The sequence below is a fragment of the Manacus candei genome, unplaced genomic scaffold (genome assembly GCF_025592945.1).
Source record: "Manacus candei isolate 608988 ecotype Guabito, Panama unplaced genomic scaffold, ASM2559294v1 h1tg000042l, whole genome shotgun sequence".
NCBI lineage: Eukaryota > Metazoa > Chordata > Aves > Passeriformes > Pipridae > Manacus > Manacus candei.
The window spans coordinates 3460526-3478508 of NW_026138090.1; the positions used below are offsets into that span (position 1 = coordinate 3460526).

General features: G+C 37.5%; 1 protein-coding gene across 3 annotated transcripts in view; it reads right to left on the reverse strand.

Moving 5' to 3' along the window:
* Window positions 1–17983, reverse strand: part of UPF2 (UPF2 regulator of nonsense mediated mRNA decay) — a 55786-nt gene that overhangs the window by 25543 nt on the left and 12260 nt on the right. For all 3 annotated transcript variants that reach the window (XM_051795145.1, XM_051795146.1, XM_051795144.1), the window contains 8 exons: window positions 17395–17555; window positions 16175–16372; window positions 14455–14604; window positions 10970–11073; window positions 10566–10651; window positions 4202–4310; window positions 3429–3542; window positions 2597–2713 (listed from right to left, as the gene is read on the reverse strand). In XM_051795145.1, coding sequence (XP_051651105.1) covers window positions 2597–2713; window positions 3429–3542; window positions 4202–4310; window positions 10566–10651; window positions 10970–11073; window positions 14455–14604; window positions 16175–16372; window positions 17395–17555 — 1039 coding nt within the window. The remainder of the gene's footprint in view (window positions 1–2596; window positions 2714–3428; window positions 3543–4201; window positions 4311–10565; window positions 10652–10969; window positions 11074–14454; window positions 14605–16174; window positions 16373–17394; window positions 17556–17983) is intronic.

The window sequence follows — 17983 nt, forward strand, 5'->3', positions numbered from 1 at the left end:
GCCATAGTGACATTTAGCATGTTTTACTATAAACTGGAAAATTAAGTGGGGCAAAGTGAAAGACTACAGAAAATGGCAGAATGGTTTGCAATTAAAATTTAAAAAAACCTAACCTACATAATTTGTGTATTTTCCTGTTACAAAAAGTTATACATTATATTGCAAATAATAGGTTGTAATTAAAAATATGTTTCTTCCCAGAAGATACAATATGCACCACCTCAATCCCTGTTATTCCAACAGTTCAAAATCAAAATTTTTAGTTTCTTGGAAGCACACTATTGTTACAGTGCATTAAGACAGTCTAAATTAACTGCATTTACTTTGTCACAGGCTTTGCCTGTAAAAACATCTCCCACAGTTCCAACTCTATCTACACAAGAAAGAAGCCACCAGGTAGCTTCAGTTCTGTGTATTTATAAACACAAGTGATCTTGCCCTAAAGCTTAAGACAATTGTCTAAGTTAAATGATTAAAAATGCACCAGGAGGCTTTTAATACCAAAACTTCAAATATCCTTTTAACAAGACCATGACAAAATAACACAAGAATTTGACATTTTAACATCATTATGTTACAGAAACATAAATCAAGATAAAGGTGATCTTCCTTTCAAGGCTCCAACTCAAATAATGTAATTCAAATATCCTAAGGCCAAGTCAATTTTATGTTAATATTTGAAGTTACATAAAGGACACTGAATTTGAAAGATTTGCCAAAAAGAACAATTAACAGAAATAAACATTGTCCTGATAAAACAATCTGTAAATAATTTGCACAACCTGAAGTAGTTGTACAAAACCAGGATATGACCATTAAATGTTTCTCTAGACTGAGTCACTTAGTGCCACTAAGTTTGCAACATTCTTACAGAACACTCTACTTCTCAATAATTAATTTTCCCCTAATTACTTTTAAAATCCATTCTTAACTATGACTTTCTTCCACACCAGGACAAAGCAATGTTGTCTTTAATGAGGGCCACGCAGCCTGTTTGGAATCTTATTACATAATATATCGTCAGCAGTAAAGATTAAGACCAATAATTATTTGGAGGATCAACAGCCTTAATTCTACCCATAAGAGTCATTGAGAAGATCAGCTTTACATTTGCTTAGATTTTTACCACAAGATTGTAATTAGCTTGCTTCAGGAGTAATCTTTTCTGCAGTTCACACTAACTGGTACCATAAGACTATGATCCAATTTGCATAAGACTATTTAAGTCAAAATTAATCTCTATGTTTAAGGGAATGTTAAAAGATGTAGCTACTGAGATGGTTGCAGAAAAGAAATCTATTTAGCTTATTTTACATCTCAATCAATAGAGATTCCAAACTTATTTGCCACCTCCATCTTTTCCTGGTTCCTCACTGCATAAGAAAGACTACTTATCTGAAACCTTGTGAGGCTTTAAGCCTCAGTTATTCAAACAGTGTTTGTGCTTTGTCCTGCACTTCACAGTTAGGTCATGTTTAGCATTCATCCAGCAGATTCCAGCAACCCAGCTAACAACCAGCACTTTTGTAGTGCATAAGACTAAAAGCAGTGAGTTACAAAAAGCAGCTTTTTAACTTTTACTGACTTCTAAAATTTTTATTAACTACAAAGAGATGACAGCAACAAGTAAAATGTCTTTTAAAGATAATGGAATAGTGTTTTCAGGGGAAAAATACTCGATTATGGAAAGGACTATATTTAACAATAAAACACGTCAGCTGGCAAACCTTTAGAAAATTGAGATTCAAACCTTTCAAGATACAAAGTACATTGCTACAAAAAGCATGAGCCAAGAACCTGCAGTTAATTTGCCCATCTCTCTCCTCTTGTGACTACACCACCCCAACAGACGTTATGACATTCAAAAGAGGTTCAGAAAGAAACAGTGTTTTGTGAAAAAAGAAATTGTACAATATACCCAAGTATGCAACTGCTTCTCCATTAACTACAGCTTGAGAGGAGAGGCTGCAGGTTCAAGAGAAAGTGAACCTATCTTTAAAGGAATTCTTCAACCATGTTTGCCTCAGTCTCTTGCCTCGAACACAGTTTTATTATTGTCTCTCAATAGTGAACTATTCAGGGCTCAATTCCATTAAAAAAGATCCAAAGCCAATTCTTTTAATTTTTATGTCTTTGCCGGTACTTATCTAGACTTCTAGATCCCACTTCTACTCTTACCTTAATTCCCAATCTCTATTTCAAAAACTGCTTCCTCTTGTGCCTTCATTAACTTTTTCTTCAAATGTAAAACCCCAGACATTGCACAGGACACAGAAACCACCTCCTCCACAATTGTCTTCACCTCCAGTTGAAATCATGTCTGGTTGTCCTCTCAAATTGTATCTCAGGAATGTTCACATACAGCTACTACATTCTTTCAACCTCATCCTCTGGTTTTGCCCTATCTCTGAATTACCTGTAGTTCAAAAGCAATAGCTTTTTGCTTCAGAAATTCAATTCTTTTTTTACATTTTCTTTCAAGTCATGAACAGATTTATAGGCCGACTGGAGTTCTCCAGGACACTTTCAAAAAGGAGTAATTGCTTTAAGTCAGTGCCTGACACCCTCCCCCATAAGATGACAAGTTTTCTCTTACCAAAAGAACACTGGTTCTTAAATGAGACTCTGGTGATCTAAAGAGGAACCTTCCACAGGTTTCCAGCAGGGTACATGCCATCTCAATATGGTGATGTGAGAAGTCTGACAGAAGCATCTGGTATATATTGATACAAAAACACAGCTCGTTAAACATCTTTTTCAACTGCAGAGAACATTAAGTTGTGATGATTACAATGTCTTAAGAATTCAGCTTTGATTGAAGAGCAACTATTCACAGAAAGTGATCTTAAGCTGTGAGTCTTCAAACACCTTGTATTTTTAAAAAACATTTTTTTAATTTGGGACTTGACATCAAAGATAAGTTTGCATGTTTATCAGCAAAGTGAGATGATGTGCCCAGAGATCAATGCTTTCCAAAGATTTGTTTTGCACCTCAACAAACAAAAGCACCTGCTAAAATGGCATAAAAGCCCCTCCCTGCATCACTGAAAAGCTTTTTGCCTCCAATCCCTCCCCCTTACTGTCATTTTTTTCTGCAAAAACATTAATTGAAATCAACATAATGAAAGTTTTGCAAGTTATAGCAGATTAATAAGCAGCAACGTCTGCCATACCTACAAAGAACATTGTTAGCAGTTTAGGTCCAAAGGTGGAAATTTATTTTAATATCTTTCTACCATTAGAGAAATGAAAACATTCTAACTTCCATAAACAGCTACAAAAGTCTCCTCATACAAGTAACAACAGACATCAGGGTTTAAAACACCATATGTAATAAATTCAGAAAACATCAGCAATAGGTAAATGAAGGGAAATAGGAGGGGGACACATTAGAATATGCAGGAGCACAGGAGTATCACAAAACCAACCTTCAAACAGTGGAGGGTATCATTTTTGGAGAACATCTTAAACTTGGTAAGCTCACCAATAAACCTCACAGTTTTGTTCTTTGTTTCAATGTTGATCTGGTCCTTCTTTCTTACCTAAAAAATGAAAATAATTGATTTCAGGCCCTCGAAAACACCCAGCTCTTCTAAATTACTTTGACCTGAACATGCTTAAGCAGCTTGGGAAATCAGTAGTGTTTGACATGGGTCACTTGGATAGTCCTCAAGGAAATATTAAACATTGATGGCTTTTTCAAGTCAGATTTAATAATGTGCAGACTTTTCTTTTTTTTTAAATTACTGACATCCAGCATAATTTTACTAACAAAGCACAAATACGTATCCATGTCTAAACATAATCCACAAAATACAAAATTGTATTTCCCCAACAGAAAGAGGTTTTTCTGAGAACAGTTAACTTCAGATAGTTGATTCAAGTAAGTCTGAGCAATAAATACACATTGTAATGTCAGTGCTAGAAACAAAAACTGAAATTTGTGCCATAAAACTGAGAATATGGTGAAGAAATCATCACTGTGCACCATAACCAGTTTGAGTACAAAACTCAAGAAAAAAGGAGAAACAACACTGAAAAATACAATTAAGAGGAATAGAAAATTTTGATTGATGAAAATTGTAAAAACTAATTTGAATTAAATACTCTATTAGAACACCAAATGTTGGGTTTTTTCACCAAAGGATGACTTATCAGATTGGTTAATCTGAATTCAAAAAGTTAAATCATCAAAACATACATGGAATCTGAAATCCCCTTTCAGCATGGAACAGAGATCCTCTGCCACATCAGACATACAGGGATGCAATGTGGCAACCAGTCTTGCATAAAATGGTAGCAAATCCAACCTGCAAACAAAGGAGAAGATTAAATACACAATTAATTTATAGACAAAAAGGCATTTATGTCTACAAATGTGGGTACTATTTTACTTATGAAAAGAATGAATGTGCATATAGTGACAGGACTACACATATGCAGTTTTTTGGGCTCACTTCAGATTGCAATGCAATTTAAAAACAATACAAAAGGTAAACTACCATGTCCTGCTGGAATCCTTCACAGTTAATTTCCTTTGGAAGCTACTGCCTTAGGTAAAATGCCAAATACCATCTCAGCTACAGAATTTGACCTTCAATAAATTACCAGACACCAACAAAATTAAGACCCATCTCAATGGGCAAAACCAAAAAATCCTTACAGAGAACCCCATTGTTTACTGGAAGGTTTTAACATGTTTTTTTGTAGCAGCAGAAATAACCAGGAAAGTAGGAACACCTTTAGTTTTAAGGTGGCAAACTTCAAAATTAATGTAGTAGTTATTACATAAAACAAAGCTCAGCAGATGTGATGTGGCCACCCTTTACCCAAAACTTCAGCTAGTACTCCCACAAATGGTAATATTTCCAAGTTTTCTACAGAACTTCCCTCACTTTCCTTTCTCTCCTTGATTACATGCCTTCACAGCCATTTCCTTTGCACATTTATGCAAACCATTCATGCTGTGTGCACACATCCCTTTTACATGCAGAGAAACCCACTGCACTCTGAGGCCTCATAATATCATTTAACAAGCTGAAGGAAGTAGTTTTGGTTTATTTTCAGCTTGCTGAGTTAATGCAGTAAACAGATGAACTGTAGAACAAGCCTAAGTTTTTCAGTGGAGAGAAACGTCCTAGATTTTCATGCTTCAAGTAAGAAATTGCCTGTGAGGGAGAAATGGATCTTGAGTTTACACTTTATGAAGGATTAAGGCTTTCCCTACTGCTAAGGAAAGGAAAAGAAAAAGAAAAAAAACGCTGACAAAAAAATCCAAAAGCACAGTCGATACACAGAGCTTGTCCTGGCACAAAGTAAAACTGGAAAAGCATCAAGACCAAAACCCCAAAACAAAGCATCCATGACTGCCTCCCTTCACCTTTCTAATTCTGTGTCACTAGAGCACATTCACGTGCAGAAAAGGAGACAGTGAGGTATTAAATTGTGGATTAGGAGCATCAGAATATACTTTCTGAAAGAGGCATAGCCGAGCAGCCCCCTGATAACACATGGAACTCCTGGTGAAACATTGCAGGTACCTCAGTTACCTATTTAACAGTTTTTATCTCTTTTGTTAATTAATAACTGAAGCAGTATTTACATTTTTCAAGCTAGTTCAAGGCTGACTACCCACAGCAAATTACTACCATACACGCTATTAAGCATTTAGCCATTAACTCAGAAAGAAGTGAAAGTCTCATTACTTCACACACAGATACAAAAGCTAAACTTGTGGCTGAACTGAGGGGGTGTATTCTAACTGAGGGGATTTCTCTTTGGCATCTCTTTTAAGACAAATACCAGAAAGTTTTATTCTGATCTGAACAAGTACCTGCCTGCTGAGAGCCAATAATTTCATCTCTGTAAACTGAACATACCCAGGGGAAAATTAAAGTCTTAGAGCACATTGTTGTTATTCCCTCACAGGACACAAAAGGTCTCTTCATGGGGAACCACACTAAGACCGGGCATTTCTAAATAGGTGAAATATAATAAAGCAAAGCCTTGGGTCAGTGACTCTGACATCGGCAATCAGGGATTGAATCAGTTCCCCCTCAGAGGAGACCAAAGTTTGCGTTCAGCAGTGGAGACATGGCAGTATCAGTGGCACCATCTACTGGTACCTGCAGTGCTTTGTTTTCTCCAAAAGCGTTTCTTCCTCTCGAGAAAAGGGGAAGAAATCAGCTAAAAAAACCCCACCACAGTATTGCTTTCTCTTCCTGCTCTGGTACATCATGAAGCAAGATCTGGCATCAGGGCTGAGTCAGGCTCTGAAGTCTGTGTTAAGCACCCCGAATAAATACCACCACAGTAAAAAACCACTATTTCTGACCACTGTCATTTTAACCACATACTGTGGATTGAAATCCAGTCAGCTCTAGATCTCAGGATCACATGAAGTGCACTCCAGTGAAATATTTAAGAGCCTGTCTTCTTTGTAGAATTTCAAGTATTAGTTTATTTAAACAAAACAAACAAAAAACAACCCACACCAAAACTTTTCTCAATTAAAGTCCTAATAGCAATCTCTGTAAAATGGATGCATCCAAAATTTTATACCCAAAAAGAATGAAGGGGTGTTTTGTACATTTCTTCATTTCTGGGATTTTTGGACAGAGCTTAAAGAACTAAACACTGGAGCAAGAACTCCTGCCTCACCAGCATAATCATAATCCAGACAAAAGCAGTGCATTCACAGGGCCTGAACAGGTACAAAGTGCCATCCACACTGTTCCATGGGAAGAGAAGGATGCTGTGGAATGGGAATGCTACCAGAGAAGTGCTCTTTATTTCTCTGCCTTGGCATAAACTCCTTGATCTCAAGCACATCCCTGAATTTTATCCTCAGTTGAGACAGGCCACTGAGACACTGGTGAGTTCAATTGGACACAAAGGACCTTGCCACTGAGAATTCTCAGAATGAAGAGTAGAAAGAAGGGAGATGCATAAGAGGTTTACAACTTGGGAGTTAAAATGTGCAGAAGTATTTAATCCTTAATCCTTAAGAAGCAGCTAACTTCTGAATTCTGAACAATCAACAAGAATGCTAAAAATTTCCACAGGAACAACTGATCTCTTGGTCAGCAAATTTGCAACTTTCCCAGATCACCATAGATTGGAAAGGCAAAAAATATCAGAAGCCAGCACAGCTCCTATTTACTGCTTAGCATATGTGTAGAATAGTTTAGAATTTAAGGCCTAAAAAGAGATTTCAAACTTCTCTCTCTGAAGTTAAAGAAAATTAAACAAAATTGTAGCATGCAGTTAAACCTAAATAATTATGTGTACCTGTACAGGAAGATAATTCAGTTAGACAGCAAAGACTTACATATAAAAGCCCTAAGGCTGTAAGCAGTATGGGTTAACTCACTGCCTGCATTAAATTCACTGACTGAATTAAAAGGCTAATATTTAATTTTAAATCAATCCTCCAGTGCAAATCTGAAAGCCACTTGGACGCTAGCACTGAAAAATCTTTTTAAAAGGCTTTCTGTTCTGTTGGGTTGAAGGTTCAAATCACAGCTGAAAATGTAAATGTGACCCATTCATCACTACTCAAGAGAGCAGGGCAAAGATGGTGTATTTTAACACTGATCTACAGTGAGTTGAGGAAGAAATGGCCTTTTTTATCAAGTTAAGTTTTCTGTCTCGAAGAATCCTGGTTTGTCCCAATCTATCCAGCCCTAGTGGGAGCAGGAAAGCTCCCTGGCAACATCACATAATGACTGATTTCACAGTGCCTGCACTGCTCCTCAAACATAAAACCACTTCTACCCTTTCTTGGTAAAAGTGTCATGTCTGCACATTTCCCAAAAGTGATCTCAAGGGAAGAAACAGAATTTTATTCTGTTATTGAAATATCTCATTATGGTTGCCAACAAAACAGGCAGACTTAGAGAGCATTATCTAATACTCTTGGAAACTAAATGCTTCTGGAAAACACACTGCTTTATCTGCATCCTGCAAGGACACTGTTCCTTTGAACCTTTCACAAAAAACCCTCCTCAAAAACACAACCATAACAAGCTTTCTTCTCCCACGGTATCCTGGAGAGATATTGTAGAAATACCTGGAATTAGTGAAAACTAGCATGGAACAACAATAATGGAAAGACAAGACATACCCCCATGGCTCAGTGAAGAGGTACCCAGAGCACAAGCACTGTTTTGCACAGCACACAAAGCCTCGAAGTACTGTGCTACAGAATACAGGGAATTTTCTATAGCAAAAAGGATTATAAATGCTGACTTCAAGACAGACAGCAGAACTGCTCCTTATCAACTAAAGTAGTACAGTAACTTAAATATTAGGATAGATGGCCCTTTCAAATCCTCTCCATCTCTGGGCAGTTCAGCTGCTGGTATTTACATTGCAACTGCTTGTGGTTCAGAACAAGCATCTCAGTCAACATCCTGCTTCTCCTGCTAAGTAGCCCAGCACTGGATCACTAAAGCAGGCAGATATGTACAACTGAACTTAACATCTTACAGCTGGAAGCTCCAGTATTCACTAGTGCAGTAGGTCTCAGAGCAGACAGCAGAAAAAGGTATTAAAAAGGAATTGTACATGGAATGTTAACATTTCCCAACTATTAGAGACCAAAATTGTCATGAAGGTGGCAGCCCCTCCAGCCAACCCCACCATCTATTCGGGTCTACTGAGCTCCTACAGAAAAGTTAATCCTTTCAAATTATTATTTTTAAAAGAAATTTGTAGGATAATGGAACTACCACGGGGAAGACAAGAAATCAGTGGCAATGCAGACACTACTACATGGGTTTCTAGGAACTTAACTGTGTTCATATCACAGTCTGATCAAAGACACTTTTTGAATAGTACAATATATTGGGAATTTAACTCTGCTTTCATGCCACCTGTGAAATCACACTGCTCAATTTACAAGCCATTATGCTGTCCCTGTTTGAAAGTACCTCCTTTTGCTGTGCACAATGCCTACAAGCTCCTCCAGGTCATTATCACCTGCACACTTCAGCAGCTTATGCAAAGAAAATAATGGATTTTCAAAGAGGTTCCATGAGTTAACGATCAGTTTGAGCAAGCCAGAATCTACACCCTCAGGAAGAAATACAGGGCTGTGGTACAAACATCACACCATGCTCACAGACCACACAACAAGCCACTTCCATTTTGCAAACGTGGAAAAATCTCTACTATGGGAGAGCTGAAGACAAAAGTCTAAGTGGTCCTGTTGATTTACACTGTTGTAGATGTTCTAGGCTGTGAAAAAGAAGTTCTTCTCACATTGTGTTTTGATGCATTTCAAGAATACCAGCAGGCTGAGAACAGAAATGTTACTTTTGCAACTTAAATTTGGGCTGAAGAGCACCTTTTTACACCTAATACAGAAGATACTTAACTGCCTGTCTCCTCTGTCAGTAATCCACATTTCAGGCACAATGAGGCCTCTATCAAAGTCTCCAAAGACTGAGGTGTCAAACCCATAATTTATAGGGGCAAGAATATGGAAGAGAATGAAAGATTACATGCACTTCTAATTGCAAAAACGAGTTTTAATGTAGAGTCAGGTTAATGGCTCCAGTCAGCAAACAAACCACTGGTTTGACACAGCTAAGGGTTATTTATTAGCACAGCAGATGCTTATTACAGATGGGATGTAGAAATAGGCTCAAATTAAGGTTGAAAGCACAGTGCAAGCAGTGATTAACTGTAAGGAAAACCAAACACCAAAGTGTGTTTATTCAAAGCTACACATGTTGAGACAGACACTCAAGATATGTTTTTCCCCCCAGTGTTAAAAGGGAATGGAATCAAAGCAGTGGGAACTCTAACAGGAATTCCAAGATGATCATGAAACACTTCAAACTAAAAGCAGCATCAAACAACTTATCATGAGAAATGGGGCAAGGTGGAGCAAGAAAAGTGACCTATTTGAGGCCCAAGTTTACCAGAGAACAGAGAAATGTATTATTCTTCCAACTAATTCAATGTTTCTTTTAATATTTCCAACCATTTTTGGAAGAAAGGCTCTTCCTGTAAGTGCAGGAAACCCACTTACACAAGGAGAGACAAGGAGTAACAGCAAAAGCTCTGCCGGGCCTGATGTACATGGACAAACGAGGCTCAAACTGGCTGGCCTAGAACTGGCTGTTCCAGCAGACACAAGGCTGTTATAAAGGCTGTGTGCTATATCAGAATTAACATATCACAAGAAATCCTCCTCTCTTAACTAGACTGTGCTCTAACCATTCACACTGAAAAGTGCAACTTGTCCTGAATGAAATATATCCTCCCTTTCTGGTAGGAGGTGGGTTTTGCTGTTGTTTTCATGGTTAAAAGTGATTAAATGATCTGCTATAAACACCAAGTACCAGAGAAAAAATAAATTAACTAAGAAAAATGTTAACTTTGGGCAAAATACTGTGGTGAATTCACTGATCACTGACCTTAAATATTCCTTTCGTGCTCCAGGGTAAGCCATTCCATAAGTGGACTAAGCAAATGTAACTTGGAATATACATTGGTTTTAAAAAATCCATAGCTAAGTTAAATAATGAATGGATGGATCCAGCTTCAGTTCTTACCTTTGTCTAGGAACTATGAAAAGTGCTCGTACAAGTTTTCTTCTGTTGGCTTTTGTGTTCATATTCATGCAAAAATCCATTGCTGCCTATAAAGAGAAAAGTCAATGCAGTGCTTCACCTTTAATGGAGTGGATTTTATTTAAAGCAGCAGAAAATGCTTTTCAAAAGTGGCTTTTACAGAGCTATTCCTACTACAGGCAGCTGCTTTAAAAACAATCATAAAAACCTTCACTTTTGTATGGAACTGACACAGTTAGAAAACATGTCCAGGGACAGGAATACAGACTAATTAAAATTTAATCCAGCTACTGACAGATTTCAAAGCTTCAAATCTTTATTTCTGGTCTATATGATCCAGTATTTTGGCTTTTAAGAGTGGAAAAAAATTAAAATTATGACTGTACCTTGTCTATGAGGTCTCTGTTGACACAATTTGGAAGCTGCTGAAGGAAAGCATCTACTATCAGTTTTAAATGAGATCCAGTACTGGCTTCCTCATCCTCTTGTTCTAAAGAAATAAGTAAACAAGCAGCAGACATCTTTAAGCCACTAGATATAAGGATTTACCATCATATTCCCCAAACACAGTGCATTTGTAATGGTTAGTTGCTAAATCTTCATCCATAGATTCAAAAAAAATAAGATATAAGGTGAACACAAAATTCTGTCATCAACTACGAAGATCTCACCACACCAACTGCCCTACAGTTCCCTTCTAATTGCAAAACTTATGGAAAATGTCTGAAGCATACCACATTTTGAGTCCTAGAGAAAAGTTTATTTGCTCTATAACAACAACAGTTGGAAAGAGCCCTTCCTTGGCCAAAGCAACCCAAGAGAACATTGCTTCCTGAGAAAGGAGCACCATGAAGTTTGGGTTTGCCTCAGTTCGAGGATGCTCAGCAGTAACAAGGATACCCAGAGGGATCTGAAAGGAAAATGGAGACAGACTTCATAGAGAATATGGTGGGGTGGAAACCACACCCAAGTAAACTACAAAACACCCAACACTGGTGAAGTCACTCTGCATTTACAAGCTACACAGAACAAACAACCCTTATCCTGCAAGACTCAAGTTCCTTTTTGAAGTTATTGCAAGGAAGAGAGAAAGTGGCTACTTGTAGGACTTTCTCTCCTGGTTTTGGAACCTGCTGGGGGCAGGGGCTGAGCTTAGGTAGAGAAACCCTATGAATTCCTCCAAGGAACACTGCCAGCTCTGCCAGCCACCCAGTCCTGAAGGTGCTAGAGATCAAAGCAGAAACATCTCCTCCCCTCTTGCACAGGAACTACAAGTTGGAAGAACAAGAGACAAGAGTTCATTAAGGAAGGAGTAAAAAGAAGAAAAGGAAGATGTTCCAGATGCTCAGACAAAAGAGGTTCATGAAGTTTTACACGTTTAATGGAACCCTGACTCTCTCACTCATATATTTAGAGTTCACTAACATGCAACAGCCTAAACACAGCAATTTGTAAATCTTGGTTTAATGCCTTTTTCCATTTAAATATATATAGCCACACCTTCCTGTCTCCTTCCTTTTCCCTTACAGCAATTAGTTGTCTCACCTCAGTATTCTACTGAAACTGGCTCAATGGCCTTGAAATAAATAAAAGTCTTTGATAATTCAGTCACTTTTCCAGACAATCTTTCCAGAGGTCCTGCTATCATATTAAATTTCAGCAATTCCCCAAATATATCTCCTCTTTCACTGTCCTCTCCTCCACTGGAGACCTACAGATATTCTCACATTCTATTTTCTGATAACAGTATGTGGATCCTTTCCAAGTAGAAAGGCTCTTGTGCAGTACCTGAAGCAAGTCTGGGGCTTCAGACAGAAAATTAAGAATTTTACACTGACAAGAAATTAAACTGGTCAGGGCTCCCTTCACTAAGGTAAAGAACAAAGTATGCATTTCATGCAAAAAATTAGTTAATTTTTTGCTTTTCACACTGATCCTCTTGCTTTCCAGTCTTTCATCATGATCACATTTTAAAATTGCATTAACCCTTTTTAAAAATTTACAGCAAGTAGTAATGTTAAACAATTATGGTTAGACTATCTGTAACAGTGTATCTGAGTGAAAAACAAATAAAGCAGTATGATCACTGTAGAAATTGAAAGCAGTATTTTTTCTTTTCAAACACCTTTATATTTAATCAGAAATGCAGGCAATTTTCACATCAGAAAAAGCATCAGAAAACAATAAAGACTTCCTGAAGTCATTTCCTGCAACAATTGGTACCAAACAATCTTCTCCTTTGGCAACAGTTACTTGCCCTCCATTCTCCCTACACATTTTCTGAGAAAGCCCTGACTCCCTTGCTGTCAACATCTTAATTTTTACAAAACTAGAACCTTCCAGGGGGCTCTCTCCTAGAAACTCTGCCTGAAAGCTCCAGTCCCCTTTGTACAGAATCACCCACACAGTGGGGGTAAGAGAAGTGCCTTTGCAGTGCTGGCAGCTCCTCCTCCAAGGGGTGAGTTTCCCTAAGGAATTTGATCATGCAGGACCCCTCACAGTCAGAGGGTACAAACCAACACTGGGGGCAAACTGTTGGCTGGATCCCCCTTCTCTGCACAACTCATGTCAAACATCCTGTTGAATCAAAGCCTCACTGAGGAACGTTTTCAGAATCCAGTCCCACAAGTCCACAAAGTATTTCTTAATATTTTTAGGTATTTTTTTAAATTTCTGCTCTTTAACAGTGTCCAGATGGAAACCAGTGACAACTGGCATTCCTCAGGGGCTGGGACTGGGATCAGTGCTGTTTAACTCTTCCTGGGACAGCAGGATTGAGTGCACCCTATGGAATTTTGCCAAGGACACCAAGCTGTGTGGTGTGGTCAACATGCTGGAGGCATCCAGCCCCCAGTGTAAGAACAACATGGACCTGCTGGAGAGAGTCCAGAGGAAGATGATCAGATGTAGTGGAAGGTGTCCCTGCCCATGGCACAAGGTTGGAACTAGATGATCCCCAAGGTCCTTTCCAACCCAAACCATTCTGGGATGATTAAATTATAAATTCACTAGATCAGGTAGGATTTTCAGTTTTAAGCCACAGAACCTAGATGACTCTAGATGTGATTCTTTTTTTTCCCCACATTTTAGACATACATTTCCTGTTTCAGAAATGGAAGAAAATCATCTCCACTGGTCCTTGGCAACCCAAAGCAGCAAACCTGACGTGTCTTACAAACTGGGCTCAAAGAAAAACACCTCACTTGCTCCTCTATGATTTTTTCTCTTTTTTTTCTCCTGTTCAGTACTACTAAAAGAAAACTCTGTAAATCATAAGAAAAAAGTCTTAAGAAACACTGTGCTGCTGTTTCCCCCAGTAAAACCAGCACAGCCAGATTTTCAGAGGTGCCATTTGCAGCCCTTTACATGTAATTAGAGGTTAGAATTCTTAAATCCTGCTTTGTAAAGATCTAACATCATAAGAAAAATCTTTATCAATTAACAAGACAAAGGCAGAGCTGAATCTTAGATTTCAAGAGAAGTTAAAACCATAAAATATTTTATTAGAACCTTAAGCATTGGATAAGAAAAATCATTTATGCACTGAAGTCTACAAACCTCTCTGTAGTCACTTCTCAGGCAACTGCCTTTACATTTGATTATTTTTAAAAGCTGTATGAAGGAATCAGTAACTTTCACTGCATACACCTGTTTATAACACTTTTCACTGGTATCTGAATGACCTGTTACAAAAGCATTTTTGACCACAATCCTAGCAGTTTCTATTTACCAAGTCTCATAAATAATAAATAAATAAAGCAATCATTCCTCCTGAATGCACTCTAAAAATCTACAAAGTAAAAACTATCAAGTTCAAAAAAACCCCAACAAATAAGGAAGAAAAAGAATCCTTAAAACCTATTTTTTTTACCTTGCTCATCAAGAAGCTTCTTTGTAAGATCTTCTGCCTCATCTCCACAGTCCAACTCCAGTGGATCATCATTAATATCCAGATTCTCCAGCTCCAACTCCAGATCTTCGCTTCCAGGTGCTTCTTTATTATCTTTGGCATCTTTAGAATCTGTTTAAAAGTTAAGTAAAAACATTATATTGCTAAATATGCACAGGCATGATAAGAATGCAAGAATAATGATGCTGCTAAACCTACACCTCTTCAGTGTCTTAATCTTGTTAAAAGAAATGGGCAAAGAATATCTATCTCTTGAGACTATTGTCTCATCTCTTAGGTCTCAGTGGTTTGATATCCTTCACACAGCTTTACCCACCCACCTGAAAGCTGCAAACATTTATCTGTATTGTTAAGGATTGCCAGGCCATCATATGGAAAGTGAAGCCAAAAAAACCCAACTTGCATACTGGGGAGGTCAGACAGAAAACCAGCATCCTTTAGTAAATGAGTGTCACCAACATTATTCAAAAAGAGCCAGTTTCAAACATGCAAATACTAATTTCGTGTTCACTGCATATTCTTCATAGCTGAGCTGGTAACAAAATTGACAAAGCAAAGTAAACAGAAAGTGTTTTAGGGAGATGAAGAAAAAAGCAAAAAGCAGAACCAGAGGAAGGTGTTGAAGAGATAACATGCTATGCAGGAGGCCAAAGAAAAACCATATTTTCCTTGAAAAGAATCTATAACTCCCTAGATAAAGATTCAGAAAGGACTAACTAATATTTTTCTTTGACTACAAGACATAGAACATTTTTCCAAGAGATTAGCACCTCGAGTATTCTATTCTTTCAAATCTCCTTCAAGCATTTATTTGTAATTATTCTTCATAAAACAAACAAACAAAAAAAATCAAGGCAAATAAGCTTATTAAAATACTTAAACTTTTTAAAGAAAAATGTGACAACTAAGCAGTGCACACATCATTTGGAAATACAGACTCACAAAACAAACAACCTGTTCAGAATCACAGACACAATTAGTCTGGAGTGGACTTTAGTGAGGTCTCCAGTTCAACCTTCTGCTCCAAGTAGATGGACACTGTTCACATCATATTTCTCAGGTATTTTTCCAGTTGTTTTGAAAAATATCTTAAGACAGAGACTCCAGCCTCCCTGGGGAAGCTGCTCCAACATTTACAGATTCTCATAAGAAAATTTCAGAACTATTCAAACATGCACTTTCTGTTCTACTTTGAGCCAGTGATTTTTATCCCCTTATAACTAAAGATAACTAAGGCCAATGCCTGGCTGTGAACAGAGGGTTGAGTCACAAGAACCCCGCAGGCCTATTAATCTACTGGAATTTTATACCAACAAAGTCAGCTCCCATTAACAGTTTACTAAAAAAAATAACAGTGGAAAAAACAAACACTAATGTCTTTCAGAGAAGGAAAACTCTCATGCTTCTTAAAGAAAAGTTAGTGTTTACAACACACTAGCTTACCTCCATTTATTTTAAATTAAAAATTATATCCATATTAAAATGCATTTACTTCTTTTCTTCCTTAAATACCATACCCATCTAATCCCTATTCCATAAAGTTTATTCCCTAAAATTGATCCAAACTGGTGTACTGTCCTGATCACCACAAATGATTCCATTAGAGACTCATTACTTCCATCAAATTTGTACAGCTGTTGGACAAGAGATGTTCAAATAAATACTCATCTAAGCATCCTACCTCTTGATTCATCTTTGCTGGAATCCTTGTTCTGGGAATATTTTTCATTATCTTTGAACAAAATTGCTGGCACAAAAGCCTTCAAGTCAATGAGATTCTCATAGAAGTTTCTGGCATCTTCATCTTCCCAGATACCCCCCTCCAGGTCATATTCTCCAGGCTTTCCTGGTGTGAAAATATCAATACCAGGCCCATGTTCTGCAAAAACAGTGAAACCATTAGAAAATTATTTACACAAATTTATGATCTTCAACAGGAAGATTCCTTAAAGATAAAAAAAATACACATAGAAATGTTAATCTATTTACTACCATCACTGTTTTCACCTAAATATTGCAATGTATACTTTAACCTGTTTTTAACAATTCCATCTTAACATCAGATATATCATGACATTATCTTAAAAATACTAAATTGGATTTTGATTGAAAATGCAGATGGCATCAGAGTGAAAGTCAAATCAATTAAAATCAAGCAGCACATTATGTGGTATTAGAAAGGAAAGTTATAACAGACTTAATGTCATTAGCAATAAAAGTAATCACTTGGAGTATGAAGAACTGTACCCCACTGAATTTTAAGAATGAAGTTTTAAAGGAATAGTTTTAAATTTAAAGGCATTCAAGAAACACAGCTTTTTTAAGCTCAAGATCACTTCAGGCAAAAGATACACTCAGGATTTCAACATCCCAATTAATCTCAAATTTTCAAGGCACTGAACAGCAGTGTCAGCTAAAAGCTGCACTGGTGCTCAGGAGGTCAGACAGCCACACCTAGTCACTTATCTGGCTTAACAATATGTTCCTGCTCATAACATCATGGCCCAAAATAGACTTCAGGCCTATTTTTGAACAATATCAGCTTTTAAAACTCTAACAGTTTTTAAATACTAAAAACTGTATGATATTAAATGGAAAGGATCAGGTTAAAAACATTTTCCATTGTCCATTTATTACTGTTTTACCTGAAACAAATCTAAAGAGATATTACTTAAGTTACCATAACTACACACAGCATATATAATAGTTATGGTTTCATGTCAGGCTTAATCACTTTAATTAAAAAATGAAGTATTATCCATTCATGGATATCCTTCATGGGGAAAGCCTAAATGAAACAAAACCAGCAGGAACAACCCATCAGTGGGAAGGTTTGCTTGGTTTCCTCACCACACCCAAGCCAAGCCCAGCTTCTGTTTACTTCTGTAGAACCTGGCTTACCCTCGGGTGTTGGTTTCTCCTGGGGAAGGTCAGGCATGTTTTCATCCAGAAGATCAGCCAGAGACTGAGAATTTGCCAACAGCTTCTGATATGACATTGCAAATTCCTCATATTGCTTGTGCCGATCCTCACTCAGCTCCCCCTTGGAGTGGAGGATGCGCCTACGAAAAGCAAAGTTACAGTAAGACAACCTTTTTCCTTAGAGTGTATTTGAACCACTGTGACTTGCTCTGAGCAAAGTTAACCTGCTCTGTTCAAGGGAACTGTGGGAATTCCAGTTTAGACTGCAATTGCAAAAATTTGAGCAATGCTGTTATTTTTCCAAACCACGCTGAATGTCCAACTCCAATCCCACTGAGGATGGGACAGCCCAAGGGCCAAACAGAAAGGCCAACTTACTTTTTGCCATGATTATGCTGTGACAGCCCTGCACTATGAAAAAACTTGTGTATTAAATTAGAACATTCAACTTACATCAAAGTTGGATAAAAACTGCTTTGCACCTGCAACAATCCATTTCCACATTGCTTAAATGATTACATGGGCTTTTATCACCAGCAGGCTCAAAAAAACCTGCATATTAAAAAGC